The sequence below is a fragment of the Heterocephalus glaber genome, unplaced genomic scaffold (genome assembly GCF_053883595.1).
Source record: "Heterocephalus glaber isolate CG9 unplaced genomic scaffold, H.glaber_assembly_v1.0 deba00001481, whole genome shotgun sequence".
Taxonomy (NCBI): Eukaryota; Metazoa; Chordata; class Mammalia; order Rodentia; family Bathyergidae; genus Heterocephalus; species Heterocephalus glaber.
In genome coordinates this window covers 1,894,680-1,919,073 of record NW_028258317.1, presented here as the reverse complement: position 1 = coordinate 1,919,073, position 24,394 = coordinate 1,894,680, and the positions used below count along the sequence as shown (strand labels likewise).

The 24,394-nt window shown below is 44.2% G+C and overlaps 1 protein-coding gene across 7 annotated transcripts in view; it reads left to right on the top strand.

Moving 5' to 3' along the window:
* The window catches only part of Palm2akap2 (PALM2 and AKAP2 fusion), a 504,788-nt gene that overhangs the window by 142,230 nt on the left and 338,164 nt on the right, over window positions 1–24,394 (top strand). For 4 of the 7 annotated variants that reach the window (XM_087183576.1, XM_087183574.1, XM_004848142.4 and 1 more), the window contains exon 2: window positions 3,084–3,129. In XM_087183576.1, the coding sequence (XP_087039702.1) occupies window positions 3,084–3,129 (46 nt within the window). Of the gene's footprint in view, window positions 1–2,789; window positions 3,130–24,394 lie in introns of those variants that run through there. The other 3 variants (XM_087183577.1, XM_087183572.1, XM_087183578.1) reach the window with 3 other exon arrangements.

Sequence of the window (24,394 nt, the reverse complement as noted above, 5' to 3'; positions counted from 1 at the left end):
GTATTCACATGATTCTGATGGAGATCTCTAGTTAGGAGCCATGTATCAGTCTTCCCTACTTCCCACTGTCCTTTACAAACCATTCCATCCTTCTGAAGGACCACACCTACCTCCATCAGCTTCAGCTAATGATTCCTTCAACCGGGAAAACCAGGGCAACAGATGCAAACTCATTCAACCACTGTCTATCAAGACTTCAACTCAAATTCATTCTTGTCATTGCCAACCTCATCCTTGTGCCCCATTTCATTCTTCTTTCTTTTCTAGGCTCAACAAACCAGTGATGTTAATCTCAGTACCTTCGTTCTAACCCAAGACTTTGCCTAATGTTTATCTTCCCTTTCACTGTGTCTTTAGCTTCACTTTCTTCATGTGTCCTCCTTTTGACCCCTAAACATTCAAGTCTCACTCGACTGGAAAGCCCTTCTGCTAGGCTCTGCTTCCCATAGGCTCCTTCCTGTTTCCCACCTTTATCATTCACATCCAGAGAGCTGACAAGAGGAAAGTTTGTACTCCTGGATGATCCTTCCCCACCTCTCATTCCTTTCTTAACACTCCTGAGTACTTTCCAGCTCACCCTCTGGACACAGCACATGAGTGCCCTCCAAAGTGACCCGGCTTCCTCACTGCTGAAGCCAATGGTCTCTACTTAGTCTGCATCTTCCTCAACCACTGAGAAGCTTGTGACCCTCCTGATGTTCCCTGTCCTCTTGTTATGGCTTTTGGTACAAATCTCTCCTGATTTTTCCACCTACTTCTCAGATGATGCTATCGGACTCCTTTGCTGAGGTTTCTCCCTTCTTACTGTATTTTCTCATCCTGACTATTCTCAGTTCTTTAGCTGTAATTGTTAAGTAGATGTCAGTGAAATATGTGGCCTGACCCTGACTCTTGTATTCTGAAGTTCAGATCCTTCCAGTTGATCACTTTAAAAGGGTGCTCAGGCCCTTTTCCATCTCTCTCTCCCCTTACCAAACTTTAAAGAATGTTAAATGCTGTTAACATTTTATTGTGGTTATATAAACATTGTACAAAATACACTATTTTAATCACTTTGAGGTATGGACTTTAGTGACATTCACTAGATTCATATTGTTGTGCTTCATCATTCCTTTTTGATACCTATATACCTGGGGGAAAGGACCATTTCTTGTTCACTTGTTTATGACTGGAGCCTGCTGCAATCCATCACACCAACTGAGCATGGTGTTTAGTGACTAGAAACATGGGCTCTGCAAGGTTTGCTTTGAGTTTAAATCCCAGGTCTGGGACTTTGACTGAGCTGCCGGCCTCTCTGGTCTTGGTCCTTATCTTGGTAGTCTCTGCTTTTGTTGGTTACACAGTTGCTCTACAGGATTAATAACAGCTTTATTTGCTGCCAATAACTTGTCCTATGGGAGCTTATGCTAGAAATGAAGAAAAATGAAGCATTTTACGAAAATGTTGGGTCTTAACCAGAAAGTAGAAGTTTCTGATCTACCCCACTAGGATGTCAAACCGGGCACTGGCCTGGCTTTGCGGTGCAAACAGTTGCATCCACACCCAAATGTGTCCATCCTCGGTCTGAGCCATGATTGGTCATCAAAAAACAGGTAAAATTCCTGTGAAAGTTGAAAGGGCAAATTAGCTGAATGGAAAGAAATTGGTATTTGGAGAAATTTGATGCATACATCTTTTTAAAATACCTTCCTAAATCCTGCATTAATAGAATCATTGTGAATTGAAAAAGGTCACATTGGTTTTTTTATTGCAGTGAAACTGGTTTCATTTTATTTTGTGGAGGAAAGTTTTCTTATACATGTTGAGAATTCTAGGAGGTCCACCCTATATGTTTAGAGGTATTTTGTTTGTTTCTAGCATTCGTTTTCTTTTGGATTAGGCTTTATATACCTCTCATATCCTACCCAGCAACTGTCATAAAAGATCCACTTAAATGTACGGTATCCTATTTGGATAAAGAATAGGTAAAGTATTTTAGTGACCAGAGCCTACTTTGTGTATAGAAAAGCCTCTGAGGTTTCGGAGGCAATGTCACAGGGTTCTCATTAGCAACCGATGTCAGCAACACCTTTTATAAAGCACCTTCATATACTCATTCATTTCTAAGGCTACCTGTGTGAGGTAACTTCTGTGATCCTCCATTTTATTTTTAGGTTTCAGATGAAGAAACTGAGATTCAGAGTGGCTGAATATGTGGCCTAGGGTTTCTCGGCAGATTATGTTACCAAGCCCTGCCTAGCTAGGAACCCAGGACTAAAAATGCTCAGCTGTCCAAGCCACATCTGGCCTCTCCGGAGAGTGGCCTATTTGGAGACATAACCTGCCCTGAGGTGACTTTATGTTTGAGGACCCTGCCATCTAAAGCACGTGGTCCAGGCAGCTCTTCCCTGTTGGCAATGTCTTCACGTGGAGCCCAGCATCTGGCATGAACTGGAAGGTGTTCACAATGTGCAGTGGCCACGGCCCATACATCAGAGCACGTGCTTAGGTCCCGGATCCTGCCAGAGGCCCCTCCACTGGCATCTGTTGGGCACAGGCGCCCCTCGCTCTGCTTGGGCTCCAGCGCGCGTGGCCAGCGAGGCGCGCCAGCTGTGCGCCCTAGAGGCTCGCCGGGTGCGGGCGCCCCAGGTGCCCAAGGCGCGCTCGTCCCCTATCCTCGTCTGCAGCACCCCCCACCCCCGCCCCGTCCCTTGCCTGCCCGCGAGCCGCCTGGGGCCGCGGCGGCGGGTCCCCCACACCCCAGGGGCGGAGCGTGTCGCCGAGACGTCAGGGCGGAGGACGAGCGCGGGCGAGCGCGCCCTCCCAGCGGCTGCCCACGGCCCACGTCCCCGGCTGGCTCGGCCGGCGGCTGCGGCGACCGTGAGCTGCAGTTCGCGGCGGCGCTGGGGCTCAGCCAGGCGGGCGGGGGACCAGAGGCTGAGCTGCCAGCCAGAGGTGCGCATGACTCTGCTGGCGCCCCAGCAGACCCCGGCCACCCCGCGGCTCTGCCCGGGTTCTAGCTAAGGCCCCCGGGGTACCCGTCATTGCCTTGGGTGACTACAGCGTGTTTTTTCTTCTTTCCTTTGCCTGTGTACCCTTCCCAGGATGGCAGAGGCGGAATTGCACAAGGAGAGGCTGCAAGCCATAGCAGTAAGTACAGTTTCATTTTATTTTTTTGCTCTGTTGTCTGGGGTGGACGGGACCCCGAGGGCTTCCGGGTGAGCGGCAAGCCAGCACGGTAGCCGCAGGCCGTGGGTTCTGGGAGAAAAGTCTGTCTAGGCTCAGAGACTCTGCCTTTGCCTTTATAGTACTGTCGATCCAGACCCCCAGGGCGCGCTTTGGACTGGGGAAGATTGGCTTAGAAATAAGATGCTTACTGCTGGGCTTTGGGGACAGACTAAACACAGGCTGGGGACGAGTTCTGGAATATTACCACCCAGTGCTCAGAAATCCGTTGTCTTCATACTCAGAAGGGAGAGATGGGTGACCAGTAGCCGCCTTCCTCTGAGGAAGTTGTTCCCCTGCTAAGTGGAAAACCAGGGGCCAGCTACTCAGCCAGTCCGCCTCGCGGTAGAACCTCCTCCCAGGAATCAGAGTGCCAGTTTTCCCCTTCTCTATTTGATATTGACCAGGGCCCTGGCACAGGCCACCATCCTGGAAAGGTCTGGGGCCTTCTTGCAGCTGGTTCCTGGGAATAAGATTCCAAGAGAGCCTCTTTCTCAGGATGTGGGTTATCTGAATCTGAAAACCTCTTTTCAGCATACAAAGGAGTCAGACGTTTTGGCAAAGTTCATATACACTTTCAGAAAAGTGTACCCATGTGCATGTTGGGTACAAAAAGAACACTTTGGGACTGTTGAGATTTGTGCAGTAGTGCCAGAGTATTGCCAGTGATCCACAGATGTGGTATTTCCACTGGAGCCACCACAGCTGGATTATATATTTCCTTTGCGGATGAGGGAGTGATTATGGCTGCTCTATGAAATAATAACCATTATAAGAGAAAGTCCATTAATATATTGGCACAAAAGAGTCGCCAGACATTCTTCTACCTAAAGTACTGTTTTCTTTCTTTTTTGGTCCAGGAGTTCCCTGGAAACACATATAAATTTGTTGGAGAAATATCGTGTAATGTTTTGGAAGCAAAATACTGTACATGAAAGCGTTTTCAAAAGCCTTTGGACAGATTCCTCATTGGGAAAATGCATGCAGGCACTTCTTTTTTAAGAAGAGTTTGGTGTGGTCACTGTGACTCTCAGACCCCCTCTCTCTGACTCTTCGTGCCTGAAAGCCTTGGAGTTCTTGCCCCTGGAAGGAGGCAGCCGTTTGTTGTGAAGTGCTACTAGGCTTTGCCCCGTGGCAGTCTTTCATTGTGGTCTTCAGAGCACAGGAAGACAGTTTTTATTTTTCTATCCCTTTCCCTGGTTTATGTATACTTTGATTGCCAATGAAGTGTTCACGGTTGTTACAGTTAGTGGCAAGGCAATGTGGCAGTATGTCATGAGCTTGATAAGAATGGAGATGTTTAGTAATTGGTGCCATGGAGCTGGTGGGTGTTTTGTGTAAACTGGATAATAGGCTGCTTTAACTGTTGACCAAGTGGCTACTCCAGAGAATGTTCAGTCACTCCCATGGGCTGCTGCTGACTGTTTGCAACAGTTGTCACATTTTCAGCCTTTGCGTGACGAGCTTCCCTGGCTGCCTGAGGGACAGCTGAGCCCCATGAAAGGACTTGCTTTCTGAATACAGAGCCAGTAGCAGCTAACATAGCAGCCACCCCTTCCAAGTGGCGTTGAGTAATCCTGGCAGAGGCCAAGTATGCTTTCAAGAAAGATCTAGGGAATCTTTCGGAATTCTCCCAAGTGTACAAGAAGGTGTGAATGCCCACTCACACCTATTTATTTAGTTGTGGAACTGAGTCTGTCCTATGGAGCTGAGGGGCAGATGATAATTCTCATGAATGTGCTGACAACAGTGAACATATATATTGCCAGTATAGATTGGAGGGAGGGAGGGAGAGAGAGAGAGAGAGAAAGAGGGAGAGAGAGAAAAAGAGAGAGAGAAAAAGAGAGAGAGAGAAAAAGAGAGAGAGAAAATGAACTGAGAGACAGAGGAATGTGGAGGGACATGTGGCCACAAGAGCGGATGGTTTACACCATGCTTTGGCCTACTGCACTCTTCAGATTCACCTCTCTCTCTGACACTTTTCTTCAGTTTTCAGGGGACTACGAAGAGTTCACAAACCTCTCTGGAGCCTAGCACCCCTGAAGTCTATGGAGATGTGAGAGAAGAAGAGAATGAATCCTCACATCTTCACCTGCTTAGACTTCTTAGTCTTGAATAGTCTTGAGTCCGGGTCTTAGTTGCTTCATCTACAAAATGGGCTCATGAGATCTGCTTCGTGTGCTGGCAAATGGTCAGTGATGATGGAGGGGAAGTACTTGCTGTTAGGTGGTGCTGCAGCAGCGCCCTCAGTTCCTGTCTACACTGCTGCCTTGTCCTATGGGGTTAGAAGCAACATCTCAGAAGTGGAAAGAACACAGACAGCCATTTTTGCTCTTCTTCAGTTCTGACTGAAGGCCAACATCCAACCCAGCATTACTTCCTCTCACTGCTTCTGACAGAGGCAGGGATTAGGACTTGGGGGTTCGTTCTCCCATTTATTCAGCAGACGTTTCTCCTCTGGGAAGGTATGGGTAACACTGAAAAGACAGCGTCCCCAAATTCAGCCACCCAAAGGAAGATTTTCCTCTTTGCTCACTTAGCTTTTGAAAGGATGTATGTCCTATGACCCAAGGTATGCGTCACCTGTGGAATTGTCTCCCTAAAGGAAATTACATACTCAGAAACTCTAGTGCCTTAATTGAATTTTCCGGCTGAATTCAGCGAATAATAAATGACTCTCATCTTACTTCTTGCCGAAAGAAGAGCAACTCCATCTTTGACAAATGTCTGTATTCCTGCATGCTCCTTTCATCTCTAGGGACACTCTCAATGTTATAAATTTAGAAGATACAAAATGCCTCTGCAACAGAATGAATGTAGGGTGGTGATTCCAAAGAATAATAATTGCCACTTATTGAACCATGTACATTCAGCGAGGCACTGTGTGAAGTGCTTCTTTTTTAAGGCTGAAGTTGTTTATAGTATAATGGAAGGAATAGATGGCACATAAACAGTTATGTACAGTTCAAAGAGACTATGCCCGTGAGCACATATGGGCGTGTACACCGCCCATGAGTTGGGGTTAAAAGAACACAGAAACTGGTGTCATAACCTTCCCAGGTACGGGAAGGCATTTGTTTATTTATTGTTTGTTTTATTATTTATTAGGAGCAGTTAGTGTGAGCAAGGGAACGCCAAAAGCATGAAGCACGGCACATGCTCAGTAACAAGACTGAGCTGCTTCTTACCACACATTATCTCACTTCATTCTAGCAATAAGCTTATGAAGTAGGCACTATGTTATCCTAGTTTATAGGTGATCATGTTCTAGAACTGTGCAGACATTAAACAGATACCACCTGTGCCAAGATTTGAACCCACCTTGGAGGCCACTGGAAGCTATATTTTGATCACTCCCCTGAACTCCCACCCAAGGTGGCTGCAGTGCTTCACACTTTCCCATGAGCTTCTGTCTGGTGGTTCCAGAGCCACAGTGTGAGCTCTTGAGAAACAGCAGACTGACTCTGTAGCACTGGGATGGCCTGAGATAAACCAGGAGACCCATGTCCTTTTGCAAGTCTTCGAAGCCTGGGTTCAGAATGTGGGAACACCCAACATAAACTTGATTGGAATGAGTAACATTCCCCTGGGGAAGAAGCTCTATAGCTCCATGGAAACCAACTTTGGTAGAGGGTTTGTTATGTCTACACATCCAAGGGGAGGATAGTTCTCCTTGGACCTGAGTGAAAATAACTAAATGTTACAGAGGTCATCTTGAGCAAAGGCCCTAAGAGCCATATGGACTAAGGCCATGGCTGGCACTGGGCACCAAGATGAGTGTGTTTATATGTGCTGAAATAGGAAATGCTCACTGAACCTATGCTTGTTCTTTGAGGACTTTTGTCATTTATTAAGAACTCACCTGGTGGAATAATGAAAATGCTCTTTTGCATTTGTATAGTGTTTTACAATTTCCTCAAGCTTGGCACAGGCTGCCTTCCTTCTGAGACTGGGGATGGGTCTCATGGCCTTCATCTTACAGTTGAGCATCCAGTGAGAGGTGGAAGAGTTGTAGAAATCCCAGACTCTCCTGTCTCCTATGTGGCATGTCCAGCCTTGGAGGGGTGCTTTGATGTGGACTGCATCCTTCTAAGTGATCCTCTGGCTGGGAGGAGAGGGGTGAGCTTGATATGGTACCTGGGCCTGGATGATTTGCCTCCATGGCATCTGGCCTTTTGGAAATCTCACTTTCGATGTTTTCTGTCTGTCCCTGCCTCCTCACACTCAAAGGCTGCAGTTAATGGATTCATGTCTCCTCCAATTTCATTGTCCTGAAAGAGGGCCTGGGTATATGTAACTGACTTAGGCTGGCTGTGGCCTGGGCTTTCAGAGAAATATTTGTTGCTTTCTCCTTGGATCCATCTTTTCTTGCCTCTTCTTGTCTTAGAGTGGTAAGACCTTGAATCCCAGAGTTGAAGTGGGGGTCCAGGAGGCTACTAGCCTGAGGCATTGTGGTTGGCCTGTAGTCTCCTTGCTACAGTGTCCATATGAATCAGCCCAGAGTCACAAATCAGGGATGCCTTGAACAGGTTAGCGAACCAAACGCAAGCCCTGTAATAACAAACACTGTGATTCTTGTGGGGACCATGCTTATACATGTCCTTTGTAGACCTACATTATTGGTAACTAGCTGGCAAAGGTTTGGAAAATTGAAGATCGTAAACAGCCATCTATTATTTATTTCCATTTCTGAGTCTTGGATAACACTCTGCCGCTAAAATTCTAACTTGCTAGGGGTATTAGTGCTGAGGAAGGGTTTTCCCTGGCTAAGTTTGCAGGGTCACCCAGTGGATTGGTGACCCTTTGGGCCCTCTCGGGGTCATTGCTGGGCCTGGGAGTACCAAGGCAGCCTTGCATAAGCATGTGTAAAGGTCGTATACCTCTCTGACCACTGATTTGTCCCTCTGAGTAGTTTAGGCTTTAGCCTTTTGGGACAAAGAACAACTGCTCTGAAAAACTTTAAAGTGCCCTGAGAAATAGAGCAGCTATCTTCTCTTTCTTTTTAAAAAAGTTATCATTTAAAAGCCAAGCAAAAGGAGTTATGGGTTAAGATCTGTCATTATCTAAAGGAAAACCAGGGCTCAGAAGAGGGCTTCTACATATCTGTGGGGACAGACTTCCCTGCATTTTTGTGAACACTGCTGTTGGTCCTTTGAACTCCTCATATTTCATCATTGATCCCTTTGGGAGATGTTGATCAACTCGCTTGGCATTAAGAGTTGCTCATTGCATGGTGTGACCTTGACTGAGACAGCAGCTGGGCATGGATGCACGGAGTCAGTGATCCCCAAGGATACAAGTGCCTCCCACAGTCTGGCAGGATAGTTATGAGCATGGACAGGGCTCAAGACCTGGCTTTTTCGTTATTATTTGCATGATGTTCTTGTCCTTCCATTTCCTCATCTGTAAAATGGGAATAATGATAAAACTCACATCATGAAATTGTTATAAGGGTAGTTCGTAAGATTTCATGGGAAGTGCTCAGAGAAGATATATAGTAAGAACTCACAGAAATTTTCTATTTATAATAAGCCAATAAACAACTCGTAAGTCATGCATCCTTAAATAGAAAACAGATAGGAAGCGAATTCTGTTAACTTCCATATTTTAGCCAACTACAAAATTTCAGCTGAACATAAACTACTGAGCATTTTCAGTGCCAAAGGATGATGATAATAATAATAATAATAATAATAATAATAATAAAAGTTGGCAGTGGCCATGAGTTGCAAACTCAGTAGGCTCTGGGGGCCAGTGTGTAACTTAGCTGAGGGACACGGATTGAGTGGAAAGTGAGGCCCTGGAAAGCTGATGCCACTTCTTAGTTAAGCTGCAGTTAATTTTTGCCATGTGAGAATTTGGAAACTGTGTACCTCACCAACTCATTTTCAAGAGAAGCCAGCAATCTGACTTTTAAATGTAGGCTCTCCTATTTTAAAAAAAGAATAATAGCAATTAGTTGTAAAACTTTCAAAAGATTTGTAGTCACAGTGCAATTCCTTTTGGTCAACAAGTCAATATTTTGTGACCTTTAGATGTAGGCAGAGCTTTGAACTTTACAATGTGCTTTCCTTATACACTGACTTACTTGGATTTCATAAGGAGACTGTGAAGTAGTCCTACCAGCAGCCCCTAGGTTTTTCATAATGTTACAAGATCAGGTTGCATTTACACTGGGGCTTTGTTAGTTTGGTGTCCAAATGTTTGGGTTATTGGAAAATAGTGCCTACTGGCTAAATCTTTTGACACTAAGTGAGCCTCTTATAATCACTGACATTTTCATAACTCTGAGTATTCACATCTAGGCAAATGATTGCTTTCTAATTTAACAGAAGAATCTAAAAGATAGTCAGAACCTTGATGTTGGAAATTCCTATTATTAGAGTATTTAAGAAAATTTACCCAAGATATCCAAATCTGACCTGCAAATCCAGTATACAAATCTGAGCCTATCTCATATCAGCCAGGATGTTTGAGATGATCCAGATTTATTAACAGCCTCAAGAACTGTAATAGACAACATAGGGAGACCCTGGCGGCCTCCGGACTTGCAATGTGGTTGAAGGGAGGACAGGAGAATGGGGAAAAAATAAGAAGCAAAATATATCATGTAAAGGTACAAGTTCCCAATGATGAATGTAAATGTATTGTACACCTAAAATGTAGAAATAAAAGAATGTAAGAGGAACAAAAAGAAAGGGTTCAGGACAACTACCATTCATATTCGTATTTTCTCCCTCCTCCCTTTCCCTCCCTAAGTCCAACCCTACTTTCCTGAATATATTCACCAAAGAAAGATTATGTGAGAATGTAGCAAGAAAAAAAGCTCTCAGCATAAAATGAACACTGCCATATACCGCTGGGCTGGTATAGAACAGTGGTTCTCAAACTTTTTAGAGTCACCTTAAGGACTCTTTAAAATATAGATGGCTGGTTGGTCCACACTCTCAGAAGGTCTGATTCAATATATTGGGAAGGAGCCTGAGAATTTGCATGTATAACTAATTCCTAGGAGGTGCTTTTCCCAGCAGCACTGCTGTTCTGGGGAACGCTGGAACCACTGGTAAAGAGGTAGGAGATGAACAGAAAAGACAGATTACTGCTTGGGTCTTGATAAGTGTTACATGCCCACTGTGACATGTCCAGGCGTCTCGTTGGTATGCATATCTAGAAGAGAGGTGGTAGAATAAGAGACTACATTCAGTCGTATTAGCAGGAATCTAAAACACAGTCCAGTTTGAAAGTGATGCAGTTGTAGTCTCACATTACGTGGGTAGTCAAGAGGAAAGCTTTGTCTTGGATGATTGCTTTGATCTATTTCAATAATGTGAAATTTCTCTCTGTTGTGGGTCACTTTAAGACACCCTTTGAAAGAGTTTTTCTGAGATTGGTTTAGCAGATTAGGAGAGTTTGTTTGGGATTGTGGGATTGATTGTCAGTTTGGTCAATCTGAGAGATGCCTAGGAGATTAGTAAAGCACAGTTTTGTATGTGTCTATATGGGTCATAAGGGTGACTATATCTGATTCCTGGTCCCGTCCTCTTGGGCTCTTTCCTTGCACACTGCTTCCCCATGCCATGAGCAGCTTTCCTTGCCATGCTTTCCCAGCATGATGTTATTGCCTTGGAGCCAGCTGACCACAGACTGAAACCTCTGAAACCATTTGGCAAAAGAAATCTTTTCTCTTGCAAGTTGTGTATGCAAGGTGTTTGTCCCACCAGCAAAAAAAGCTGACCAACACAGATTGGTGGAGCAAACTGGAAGTGTTTGTTTGGAATTGGCTGAGCAGGTTGGGAGAGTTTGCATGGCATTGGCTAACCAAATATATGGGCTACAAAATTCCCATGGGGAAGCGTTAGGGGACCATTCAGGGAGATAAGCTGTACAGTAAAGAAGGTATCCAGCAGTTCAGTGGGAGTCCCTTTGAGAGTGATGTGTCATAATACGAAGGTGCTATAGAGAGGTCCCATGGCAGCTCAGCTAATGAAGTCTCAGCTAAAGCACATTTCCCTGGTCCACACACCTTCTCCAGTCGGTGCTAATTCACAGTGAGGTCTTCTCATGTGGGCAACTCGAGTAGGATGCCAGGGTGTGTGGCAAGTGATGCTCATGTATTTGCAAAAGGTTAACAATTCTCCTAAGCCCATCTGTGTGCACAAATATGACTTATCATTGACATATCCCAGCGGAGTTTATTTTCTTAAGGATCTCATTTAGACTTCCCTCACCCTTATTTGTAGCATCCATTGTTTGAGCCAGCACTCCATTTTTGGAAGGATTTGCACACTGCTTCCCCATGCCATGAGCAACTTTCCTTGCCACGCCTTCCCACCAGGCCCAGTCTCTTATTTGTCTTAAAACACAAAGCACAGAGAGTGCACTGTACTAGATAAAGCCTATGAGAACAAGGGCAGACTGTGAGTGACAAGCCACAGACCACAGGGGACTTTGTAGAGAAAAGGTCACCTGGAGCACTCTGGGCTTGAGAGATTCCACACAGCTGAGATCTATTTCTGGCGGGAAATGCCAAGAGGAGCAGAGGTTGGTGTGGCGAGGTGCATGCTGGGGCTTCATGTGCCCCTGGTTAATTATTATCTCAGTATTTTTCAGTAGTCTCAGGTTCATTTAAAATGTTCATCCAGAGGGTTGGGGGTGTAGCTCAGTGGTAGAGCTGCTTGTCTTGCATGCGTGTGGCTCTGGGTTTGATCCCCAGCATTGTCTCCCAAAAAAAAGTTCACAAGGATTATTAAATACACATACCCATGAAAAATGAGAGACAAGACTATAGACTACTTGCGTAATGCTTGAACACATACTTTGGGTTAGCCTTTGGGCCTGGTATCACGGTTTCTGTAGCATTGTTTCAGTTTAGCTGGAAGAAAGGAATAGAGAAGCTGGTACCTTTCCCTTGAATAACTTGGAAGGGAAAAGAAAAGCCATTTGAACCCCCAGATAAACGCTCCAGCTGTAGATGAAAAGCCAGACCTCAGAACGCATCTTCCTGCCCACCACTTAGGTAGTTTAGCTGCAGAGGATTTCATTATCCTGTGGGCTTCTGGGCTCTGACAGTCTGTGCATGACCAAATATCTTTGTAAAACCTGCCCTTACTTTGTTGCTGAGGAAAAATAAAAGCCCTTTTACTGGTTTAGACTATACTTGGTGGGTGGGATATTTCCCCTCTGCTAAATTATAACCAGTCATCTAAGTATTCTCTGTATTTTTAAATCCAGGACTGAAACTTAAAACTTTGAGGGTTACCAAAAATGCTATTCTTAAGAGAAAAACATGTGCTTGAAAACTTAACTCCTTGGTTATAGGGAAGGGATTTTTTTTCTGAGTTTGAGTGTTTGTGCCGAAAAGATTGAGGCCAGTAAATACCAAAAGAGACTTTGGAATTTGGGTGTCTGTGACAGTATGCATGTCCCTCGTGTGATGTAATAGGGAGGCCAAGATTTAAGGAAATATGCCTCTTGGCTAAGTGGCATGGAGTCATTCCAGGGGCTTCCTTTAGGCTTTTGGTTTGTTCTGCAGCACTGAGTTTGTATGGCCTGTCTTGTCATCTTCAGCTGATAATACTTTCTGCTTAATAGCAGAAATTAAAATTAAATTAACTAAAAATTTCCTAGAACTGTGAAATATATTTGAAAAACTCAGGATTAATGTGAGTGGTCTTTTAGTGAATGGTTACCCAGGTAAGCAAAACTTGCTCTGGAATAGCAGTACTCCTAGCACCTGTAAGTGCTGCTTTTCTTTGCCAGGTGGTTTGCAATGTTCAGGAACATTGAAATCAGCAGAGCACATGTGCTCAAAATCCAGTGCTGTTAATCCAGTGAAACAACAGAAGTGCAGGATATTAACAATAGAAGGGATGCGTTTGAGGGGGATGGGTGAGGAGATCCTGGGGGTTCGATGTAGAATAAATGCAAATCCTTCTGACTACTAGAAATAAGACTCTAGCAGCCTGGTCACTCCCCATTCTTCTTCGTAGTGAGAATGAAAGGTATCAGATCAGTATTGGATCTGATGGGGGAGAATGAAGAGGAAATGCTGCCTCTGAACACACAGAGAAGAGGAGGCGAAGGTGAAAGCAATTTTAATTCCTTAATTTCCAAACTCCCATTCCCCTTCCCAGTATCTCTCTCTCTTTCTCTCTCTCTCTCTCTCTCTCTCTCTCTCTCTCTCTCTCTCTCTCTCTCTCTCTCTCTCTCTCTCTCTCCCCCTCTCTCTCTCTCGGCATGTCCCATTCTTCCCCTGGCTCTTTACAGCTTGCCATCCCTCCTAAGCCTGGGTCCACAGAGAAAAGCTGGGAGCAGCCTGGTTTAGCAGTGGAGGGGCTTTTCCAGGCCTCCTCCAGCAAAATGGGTCATTTCCCCTATGGGAGACAGAGCACCCTAGGGCCTCAAAAGTTGAGCAAAAGATTGTTACTTTATCCTGAAGCCTCTCTTAGGGGAAGAAGGGAAGGCTTCCCAGATCCTGAGAGTGTCCATGTGGCAGATGCCCTGTGAAATTCTTATGTTTGGGAGTGAGTCCCTAGATGAGCACAGATGCCTGTTGATGTGACGGAGCTCCTGGGACTCTGGTAAATGAGGGAGACTGGGCTCCCAAGGGGACAGTGGGGGCAACCCCAACTCCAGACGATCAGTACTTTGTAGAAATACAGACCCAGGATTTTCTACTTTTTCAGAAAACCTGGAAATCCAGCCCTTGAAAGAAATCTGTTGCTATTTAAATGTTCACAATTTAAACACTATATGGGCCAAACCAAACGTAATGAGATTTTAATGCAGTGTGGGCTGGATTCATTCCCTACCCTAAACCCTGCTCTCCCTCAGCCCCCAGCCTGGGCCACCAGTTTTACACTTGTGCCTTTCATGGTGTATTTTATTCCATTGTAGAGCGGACAGTGTGTGGGGGTGGGGTGGAGGGATGTCCAGCTGTGAGCTTTATGTTTATGGAGCAGATTGGTGAGATGGGGCTGCCAGAAGCCCATTTGTTACAGAAGCCAGGGCCCTCTGGGATCTGAACCCTGTGAGCAAACCATGGGCTGGAGTCAGAGTCAAGGGTGCTACTTAAATCACTTGCTTGTCCAGCTTGCTAAGTGAACTCATGAGTTCCCTGTAAGAAGTTAAAACTGCAAGAACTTAAAAAAAAAAAAAGAATTTAATGAACAGAGAGCACAGCTGACTCAATGTTTTGATGTCTGAATTTTAACACATGTATAATCTGTGCAGCCACCAGCACAGTTGGGATGCAGAGCAGTTCCCCACCCCCAAAACCCTAGGAAGCACTGCTTTTTCAATTGTCAAACACTGGAATGTAAGTACTTATGCTTGGCCCACTTTGTATCGTAACTTTGATGACTCTAAGAATCAGTTAAATGTGGGATAGTGGACCAAAATGGGAAACTGGGGTTTCTAGCTATTGTTGGGGAACTGACTCCTCATGAGAACCTCTCACACCTAAATAACAAGTTTTTGCTTCTCCCTAATAAATACCCAAGTACCATTCCCTGGAGACTGTCTCATCTTTTCACTGTCCTCTACTGGGATTACCGCATTTAGCAATTTAAGACATTGGATACCTAGTTATGGGACGTACTTAGAGTAAAAAAAACTGTTTATCTGAAATTCATATTAACTAGATGTTTTGTATTTTATGGGGCAAGCTCATCCCTTCACTGCTCTGCCATCTTCACAACTGAATTCAGAACCTACTTCCAGGTCTATTTTTAAGTTTCTGTTGCAAAAGTAAAAATCCTTTTTTATTTTAAATATTAGCATACTCTCTATAGGGCAGTAGGACATGTGTGGGAAGAATGAGTTCTGCTTCGGTATATTGATAGTTTTTGGAGAAATGTTCTGTGATTAACTAGTCATTCCTTTCTGAAGAACAAGAAATAGTGTAACAGTGATGGCGAACCTTTTAGACCAAGTGCCTAAAACTGCAGCCCAAAGGCCACTTATTTATCACAAAGTGCCAACACTACCCCTTTTTGCACTGTTATCTGATGCTCTGCTGCTGAGGCAGTCCTGGGGCAACTTGGCTTGTGCGCTGACAGAGAGGGCTCTGTATGCCCACTGTACCACGCATATAATAGGTTCAACACGACTGGCCCAACATGTTCGCATGGAGAGACAACTGGACTTGAAAAATTAGTACATTTCCTAGTTCTCCTCTACCTGTTCTCTGGCCTACCTTTTGAATAATATCGAACTGCAAAGACTAAGCAAGGAGATTCTTCACACTGGGTGAGTTTAAAAATAACACTGGAATGCTAGCCATCAGCAAGCCATTGATCTTACACTGTTTTGAGCAAGACAGTGCCTTGTGGCCTATAGTGGTGCAGTGATCGTATCCAGATCATTCTCAGCCTGGATACTTCGGTGGAAAGTGTTTTCATGGTTGATTTGTTTTCTTTGGGTTTTTTTTCTTCATTCTGTCATTTTACTATTGTGATTTCAGAAATGCAATGAGACAAGGAACAAAGTCAATTTTAGATAGCAGTTTTGGAATGAAAAATGAACAAAAATTGCAAGTTTTTCCACCCAGGCCAGAGACCAGCAAACAAGAGCCCACAGAGCAAATCTAGCCTGCAGCCTGTTTATATAAGGCCTGTGGGTAGTGCATGGTTTTCACATTTTTAAATGATTGAAAAACATTTTAAAAGGATATTTAGTAACACAGGAAAATGATATGAAATTCAAATTTCAGCCTCCACAAATAAAGCCAGGCCTGTTCATTTATATGTAGTCTGTGGCAGAGTTTGTGCTGGACCAGCAGAGTTGAGTCACTGCAGTGGAGACCAGATGGCCTGCAAAGCCTAAAATATTTACTAACTGACCATTTACAGAAAAACTTTGCTGACCCCTACTCCCTAGATAGCACATCTTGCAAATGAGACTCTAGGAATCTTTTAGCTAAAGAATTAAGTGTTGTCTCGTTGCTGCCAGCTCCAAACAGGGCATCTCAGTCATCCTTTTCACTGTTTTCTGGGCACCATGAGGAGAGACTTATATTTACTGAAGAGCCGGCATGTGAGCTCTGCCACCATAGGATTTTCCCATTCTGTCCTCACCACCTCAGTCAACTGTATGTTGTGTTTTTTTGAAAACCAGAAAATCTGATCTCTTAGAGATACCGGTTTTCCCATCCAAAAATTAAGTAATACACTTAAAAAATATTTTTGTTCTATTGACAGGGACTGGAGGTAGAGGAAAAGCACTGCGGATTTTCCAGATGAATTTTCTTTATTCCCTGGAATTTGCCAGAATCGTCTTCACTTTCCTCTCCCAGGGAACTTTCAGGGTGAAGTGTCAGACTGGAGGTCAGGGAACAGAGCAGCCACGTTCCCTGAGGCTGGGCAATAAGCCAGTGAGGAGTGGCTTCCTGCCTGCCCTCCTGGGTTCCTGAGGCCTTCACTGAGGGTCTGTCACTTCATGGGGCCCATAGACCAATGCCTTGGCTTTCAAATAAAATGACCATTAAGTAAAAGCTGCTGATGGCCAACAGTAGCAGGATCTACCTGGGCCTCTGAATCATCGGATGCTCCCCTTATGTCCTCTTTGGTTCTTTATTCGAAAAGGCCAGCTGCAATTTTGATTCAATCTGCCTGGAAATTCCAAAAGTTCTTTGGTGCCTTGATATATTTTCAGATTGCCTAAGGTTTGGGGAGATAGAAGAGCTATAATTGTGACATCAAGTTAAAAAAAATATTTTAAAAAAATGCAGTGCTTGGGCTGGCCAGGCGAACATGCTGTAACAAGCAGTGTGGGTACTCACAGTGGCTCCCTCTTTGCAAAATGGACGACTTTTGCTTCTCTGGTCATACAAGTACTTGACCCTGAAATTCTCTGTAAGGGCTGCCTCTGAACAACTCTTGGAGAATGGGAAGCAAACCATGAAGTGCAAGGTTTCTCACTGTGGCACTATTAATATTGTCGACCAGATAACTCTCTGCTGTAGGGGGCTATCCTGTGCTTTGCAGGATGTTCTGTAGTATCCCTGGTCTCTACTCATTAGATGCCAGTGGCTTCCCCTGATCCCCACTGTGATAGGCACAAAGATCTCTGGACACTGTCAAATGTCCCCTGCATGACAAAATAATCCCCTGTGAGAACCACTGATGTATAATGTGAGGTTTACCTGACCAAATGTATTTCCCATATATTTACCACCAGAGACTCATTCCTTAGTATTCCTTTGATGCCTGGAGGCTTTTGAGAAAAAATTTTTTTTGAGAATCCCCCATGAGAATACACATTTCTGAAAAAGGGTAAAGTCTCAAGCCTGGGATGGCAAATGATTTTCCTCTCTTATGTAAACTCTGTTAGATAGTAGCTGTCTATAGTGCTTGCTGTCTTGGGAAGATCTTTGATGCAGCATTTGAGTGTTTGGGAAAGAACATCAGATGGCCTAGAGGGGTCTTCCTTGGGCAGGAGATGATGAGTTGTTGGATGTGTGTAAAGGAACCTTCTTAGTTAGCATCTCTGCAGAGGATCATTATAGTCAGGGCTTAGCCTGGCTGCTGCTGGAGCCCTGTTCACTAGAGGTCCATCCATGTAGCCTCCTGTATTTGTTAGGGCACTTCTCCAGAAGGTTCCAGAAAGGTGTCTGAAGGAAAGGGGACCTTCTGTAAATCACACAGTGTGACATGGGCTGACAAAAGTGCTGTAGTCTACTGATGAGAATAGGGCAGGGAACAAAAAGAGAGGCAAAGAATCTAACTTCCTGTCTCTTTCCTTCACCTGAAATGTATGGTCTGAGAGTGCTACAGGCTGGCAGTCCGAAACCAAGGCCTCAGCAGGGTTGCTTTCTTCTGATGGGGAAGGCTCTGTCCCTGGCCTCTTCCTGGCTTATTGAAGGCCATCTTCTCTCATCACATCATTTTTGTCTATGTGTATCTGTCTGTGTGTTCACATTTTCCCTTTGTGTCAGGACACCAGTCGCATTATAGGGCCTGCTCTAATGATGTCACTGTGACCTGACACCTCTGTAAGGACTATCTCCATTCTGGTCACCTTCTGAGGAACTGGGAGTGAGGACTTGAGCCTGTCTTTTCTGGGGGAACACAGTTTAATCCATAAGAACATCCCTGTGTGTTGTCAAGTGGCTTCTGCATCTCACAGTGATGTACACCTGTACCCTACTCTGCTTCTGGGTATGGCAATGGACACTGGGCCTCAAGGGAAATGGCCTGGGAAATGGGGGGGACACACAGTGGGTGCCATTTGCCTCAAGCCGTGGTGCTGTTTTCACACTCATGTCTTCCTTTTAGCCTCAGAACCCTCAGCATCCCATAGCCCTATCTCCAGCCAAAGCCCTTTTATCTGGAAAGGTTAGGGCAGGACAGCATTTCACAGGAAGTTGTCACCAGTATTAAACATCCCCAGCCCCTCCCGAGCCCAGCTGAACACCATGAGAAAGGCTGTGCCCTGCCTCACAGGAGATCAGGACACCACTCAAACACTTCCCATGCTTGCCATCTGGCCATCTGCATTTTGTTCAGCACCCTGGGCTGTCCCTGGCTCACCATCAGTAATGACCCAAACATTCCTGATGGGGTAGCCGTTGCCTGAGTTTATGGATTCTCTCACCTCCCTATGATGTCTGCTGATTGGTGAGCAGGTCAGGTGTGATCTTCCTTGGAGAAAGCAGAAGCTTCGGGGAGCAGTTTGTCCCCAGTCATCCAGGGCTATGGCTGGAGCCCACGCCCTCCCTCTATGCTCTGTGTCAGCTCTTTCTGCTGCTGCAGTCTGCCTGCCCTGCTGCTCTGCTTTGCTCCCCAGGTTTTCTGTCCTGCAGTTCACGCCACCCCAGCCACAGAGACTCACAGATCCCTTTCCCAATCCTGGGACCTCCAGGGCGCAAAGGAACCTAGGCTGGTGGAGTGAGGCCAAGACCAGAGCACTCTTTGTTCTCAGTGGGCTAAAGGAAGCACAGGGAAGTCACAATGCATGGGACACAGCAGCTTTAGGAAGTGCCCTGCAGCCCAGTGGAGCTGGAGCGCTGTGGGAGAGTAAGACCGGCAGGATGGGGATCACTACTTGTATCACTGAAGTCCTGTGTGCCAGCTGGCTGCTGGCCTCTCAGGAGCTGCGGGTGGCAGAGCGGAGGCAGGCTGAGACGGGGAGCCCCTGTGCGCCCCTTAGTGCTCATCACTGCCAAGACTGGAGCACTCCTGAGGCAACTGGTGTGGCTCTCTGGGCTTTTCTTGTAGTGGTCACCTTTAGTTTTGATAACTCTTTAAGTCTTACTCTGTGTACTGCAACCCAGAAGGAGCAACTTCCTCCACATTGGATGAAGGCTCTCAAGCCCTTGGAGAGCCAATTTAGAGGTGGAACGTGGAAGCTATTTCTGGACAATGTGACATCCTTTTCAACTTTCAGAGGAGCCTGGGAATAAAGGGGTGACTCAGTCTGTGCACTTATTTTTAGGGAAAGCTAAGAACTGTGTCTGGAGCTATTCAGATTCCCTATCGCCTACCAGTGTATTGTGCTACTGAGGAAGAGCTTGCCGGTCAGAAATGCTGTGTTCATCATCAGTTCCTCACTGTGCAGCACTTCTTACACCAACTCTAGGTTTATGGATTTGAGAGAGCGAGGAGGATCAATATAAACAACCTTTAAATCAGAGGAGAGTACTTCAAGGAATTTACATTTGAAAACTAACTTCAGGACTAAGGAACTTATATAAAAGTTCCTGTTATAGGACACTTAATATGTAGTACATATTGTAGTAAATGATTTTGCAAAATTACCTCATTTAAGGAGGTATTATCATCATTGTTTTAGTAAGTGAGAAATGTCAACTTTAGGAGGTTAAATACTACAGGCACAACACGAGGAATGGGAGTCCAGAGTTGAACTTGAAAGCCCTCAGAAATGGCCTGCTGGTTTAGCAAACACATGGCTCCCTTGCTGCCATCCTTTGGTTGGCTTTGTGTCATGAATTGATCATGAAAGTATTTCCTGCTCAGCTCAGATTTGGCCTCAGGATCCTGGTCAACCCTGTGCCATATGAAGCCACTACCACAAACTGAGTGATAGTACTTGAGCAAAAGCCTGTCTGTCATCTTAGCTTTGCCTTTCTCTGTGTTTGCCTAAAGTAGAATTTTTAAATCTGTAGAGGTTTTTGTCATTCTTGTTTTCTATAGATCTATTAATTATAATCTTTTATTAAACACTTGTTTGAAATGGAGTATTCAATACAGTTTTGTTGTTGTTGTTGTTGTTGTTGTTTTGTGTTTTAACAGTCAGTGGAGAATCTCCTTCCTTTAATAAGGGATCCTATCTTGGAGAAAAGAATGTCGTTTTACAATGATAAATCTAAACATATTGTACACCTAAAATGTACCAAAAAAAGAATTTAAGAAAAAAAAATTGTCGTTTTAGCACCCAAATCCTTGATATGGACAATTTGTTGAGGTGTCATTATCTGTGTTGATGAGTGGGACATGGGAAATGAGCTGTAAGAAGCAGCTCAGGGTGTTTAAAGCAGTAAAGCTGTCAAGTACCCCATGTGATTCATTGTGGCCGGATGATGTGGTGGGATGGAGAGGGGATAGGAAGGCCAAAAAAGCAAGATGTTGATGGGACAGACTTAGGGGAAGTGCAGAGCTTCAGCAGCAGGCAAGCCTGTTGTCCTGAATGTGTAGCACTAGTTGGGGCTGGGGAACCCAACAGGTATAAAGTAGTTCCTTAAAAGCAACTCAGACAAGAGAATAGGGAAGACAGTCCTCAGGATGGTGATGAAGGGAGAACCTAAGATCCAGACATGCAGCAGAATGAGATAGGAATTGGTCTAAGAGGAAGTCCATGGGCCAATATCTAAAACTAGATCAATCATCAAAAAATAGAAATACATTACTTAGAAATGTATTGCTACCATGATTTCTTCACATTTCAGGTTGAGCTGAACTGGGTTGAATATTTGCTGTATTGAAATAATATATAGAATTTAAAATATAATTTATATCATTTATTTACAATTTATACTATATAAATAAGCCCCCACATTTCAGTGGTGTTACTCTTTTGAAAGCATTTTCCACCACTTACCACCCTAATGCAAGCATTCCTTGTCAGTAAACAACTTCCTTCCAGGTGGTGACTTGGGTTCTACTATTTGTGATTCTGCCATAGCCCAGGACCTCAGAAGCCTTTTCTTCCAGCCTTTCAAGGAACAGAGAGAGGATGGAGAGGATATGCTCACTTCTTAGCTACCTTGGCCTGGAAGTGATGCAACTTGGATCAGTTATTCTCATTGTTGGGAGAGCCAGGCTTCTGGCCACACCTAGGTGCAAAGGGAGCTGGGAAACATGGTACTATCTACTCTATGGTGGATTCCAGGGATACCACCATCCTATGGAAGGAAGAACATAAATTTGGATGGATCATTAGCTTTCTCTGCCATGTAAATTCTTCATGGCAGAATCCTTGGTGCAAAAGCAGAAATCTCAAAGCAGACCAGTGTGTGTGTAGGAATCCAGGTCTTTGTAAAAGAGAGGACTGTCCAAAGGGGTAGAGGTAGTGGGAGGGGCAGGGGAAAGGAAAGAAGGGAAAGGAAAAATGATGAGAAATGGAAAAAATGGAAATAAAGTCTTTGTAAATAGGGAAGGGTGGAGGGGGTGAAGGGAGGGCTAGGAATGGGGAAAAAATAAGAACCAAGATGCATTATGTAAAGGTACAATTCCCAATGAGAAATGTAATTGTGTTGTATACCTACAATGTACCAATAAAAGAATTTAATTAAAAAAAAAAAAGAGAGGACTGTCTTTTGGTCTCATCATCATTAAGGATGATTGCAGATCCATAATAGGAAGAAGCTAGAATCCGAGTTGTCTGTGCTTGTTTGCTTGCTTATTTGTTTCTAATTGTAGGTTTTTTTGAAAGTAAAGATGAAACAGCACATAAAAATGTATGTGTTAATCTGTAAGAGCATTGCCATTTCAACAATATACTGTGGGGAAAATGTAAAATCATATCACAGAATTAAGGGATTATAGTAATTGTAATCATGGAGTTATTGGTTTAATCATTTTCCATAAACTCTTTTGCTAACATCACGACATCCCATGGTAACGATGCTCATAGGTGGATGGCTGTGTATTGGTACTTTGATCTAATAGATTCTCTGTGACCATTTGAATCAAAATGCTGATACTCAGAATAGGCACCTCTTGGTGAAAAGCACCCCTTGATTACATTCTCAGTTGTCTGTTGTGCCTTACTTCTGGCTGTATGTGTTATGCAAACCCAGGAGCCCTCAAATCACCTGGATCAAGTCAGAAAGAGGACTGCCTTGGGGACAGTTTTACCTTTCCTCCTGAAATGCTAATGGTTTGGCAAGCAGTGCTCAGCAAGCTGGAAGGATTCACAAAGCCCTATAATAGCTGCATTTCATTCAGTCTCATCAGTTCAGTAGCCCCAGTGCAGATGCTGAGGGAACTACTGGTGTGTCTGTGAGTTAGTTGTACAGAAGGGATGCAAAGCACAAAAGCAAGTTAGCATCAACATGACCAAGCAGCCACCTCACTCCTAATCCCCTCTTTTACCTACTTCTTTTGCCACCCCAGATCCCAGTAGACACTGTGGGAGGAGGAGTTGGAGACAGTGGCTTGGAATTCTTACTGTCTGCATGTGATGGGAATGTGCTCCTTGGGAGTTAAGCAAGTAAATGAGATTAACTGATGTTGAAATGAAGGCAGTGGCCACAGATATGCTCCTTGAAGTTTGGGAGTGTGTCCAGGGCCATGTTTGTAGAGTCCAAAGGAAATCAAAGGCTCTGCAACATAACAGCTTTTCTGGCCACCCTGGAAGCCCCACCTTCTCTCAAGCAGCTCCAGAGAAGGACAACTCCCAGCCCAGCTCTGACAGCTGAGTCAAATGGCTGATTGTGGCATTGCTGTTGCCAAAACCACTTGGATTGCTTCCCCAAGGGAATTCTGGATGCAGCCAAGTTTCCTGCTTTACCCTGAGTTGAGGGAAATCTTCACCTGCCTAGATGTTTTTATGTCTGTGTCAGCTCATCATTGGAGAAAACCCATTACAACCTCCTGCAGTTTCTTTCATGAAACAGAGCATGGTATTGAGGAAATAAGATAGTCAGCATGACATCCCAGTGGGTCAGGAATGGTAGCATCTATATATTTGGATTATATTTTAAAATTCAGTTTGCACAATAGTGGGGTGCATTTAATTAACTGCAGGCCATAATATCTGTCTGGATTTGAATGGATCTGTATTTTAATAGCTTCTTCCTCCAAAATGATATTTCTGTGGCCAGCAGTAACCCATCATCCCAATGCTGAAATCATAGAACTTGGCTGTTATCCCTTCAGTTTTCAACAGTCTTTATTTTTTATTTTTTTTCAACAGTCTTTAATATTTATGTAGTAGCAATGAAATCAAGCAGTTATCATTTGGCTTTTGGGTGGCTGAGGTTCACTTGTTAATTTCCTGCTAGAATTTTGCTATGGTTTAGATCAGAGGCCCATGTGTTAAGAGATTTGTCACCATGCTGTGGTGCTACTGGGAGGTGGTGGAACATTTAAAAGGTGGGGCCTAGTGAGAGAAAGTTAGGTTATTGGGGGGTATGCCTTTGATGGGGAGATTGGAACCTCAGCCCCCTCCTATTTCTCTTGCTGCTTCCTGGATAGTACAACATGAGTAGTTTCCTTTCCCAAATGCTCCCAGTATGATGTTCTACCTCCCTATAGGCCCCAAAGCAATGAGTCTACCTTACCATGAACTGCAGCCTCTGAAACTGAGACCCATATTAAACCTTTCCTCCTGATGCCAACATAACTTCTGTTACATACAATTTTTTCTAGTTAGCTAACAAATCAAAATGCTGATGATAGCAGAACAAAGAGCACTGGCAAAATTTGCTTTATGAGTTTAACCCAAATTATAATATGGTTAATGTTTTTCCTTTAGAATTTCCAGGATAAAAGATTTTTAAATTTTACTATTTCTTTCTATTTTTGACAACATGTGAAATGTACAAAATTAGAATGAAATAATTCAAAAGTGCCATGCATGGGGCATCACACCTAGTAAATATTTTAACATTTTAAGAGGAAAAAATATGCATAATCTCACCACCAAACAAATGATGGAGAATCTTCTTTGCACAGATTTTATAGAGTGGTAATTACACTCTAGGTAAATTTTATGTCAAGCATTTTTG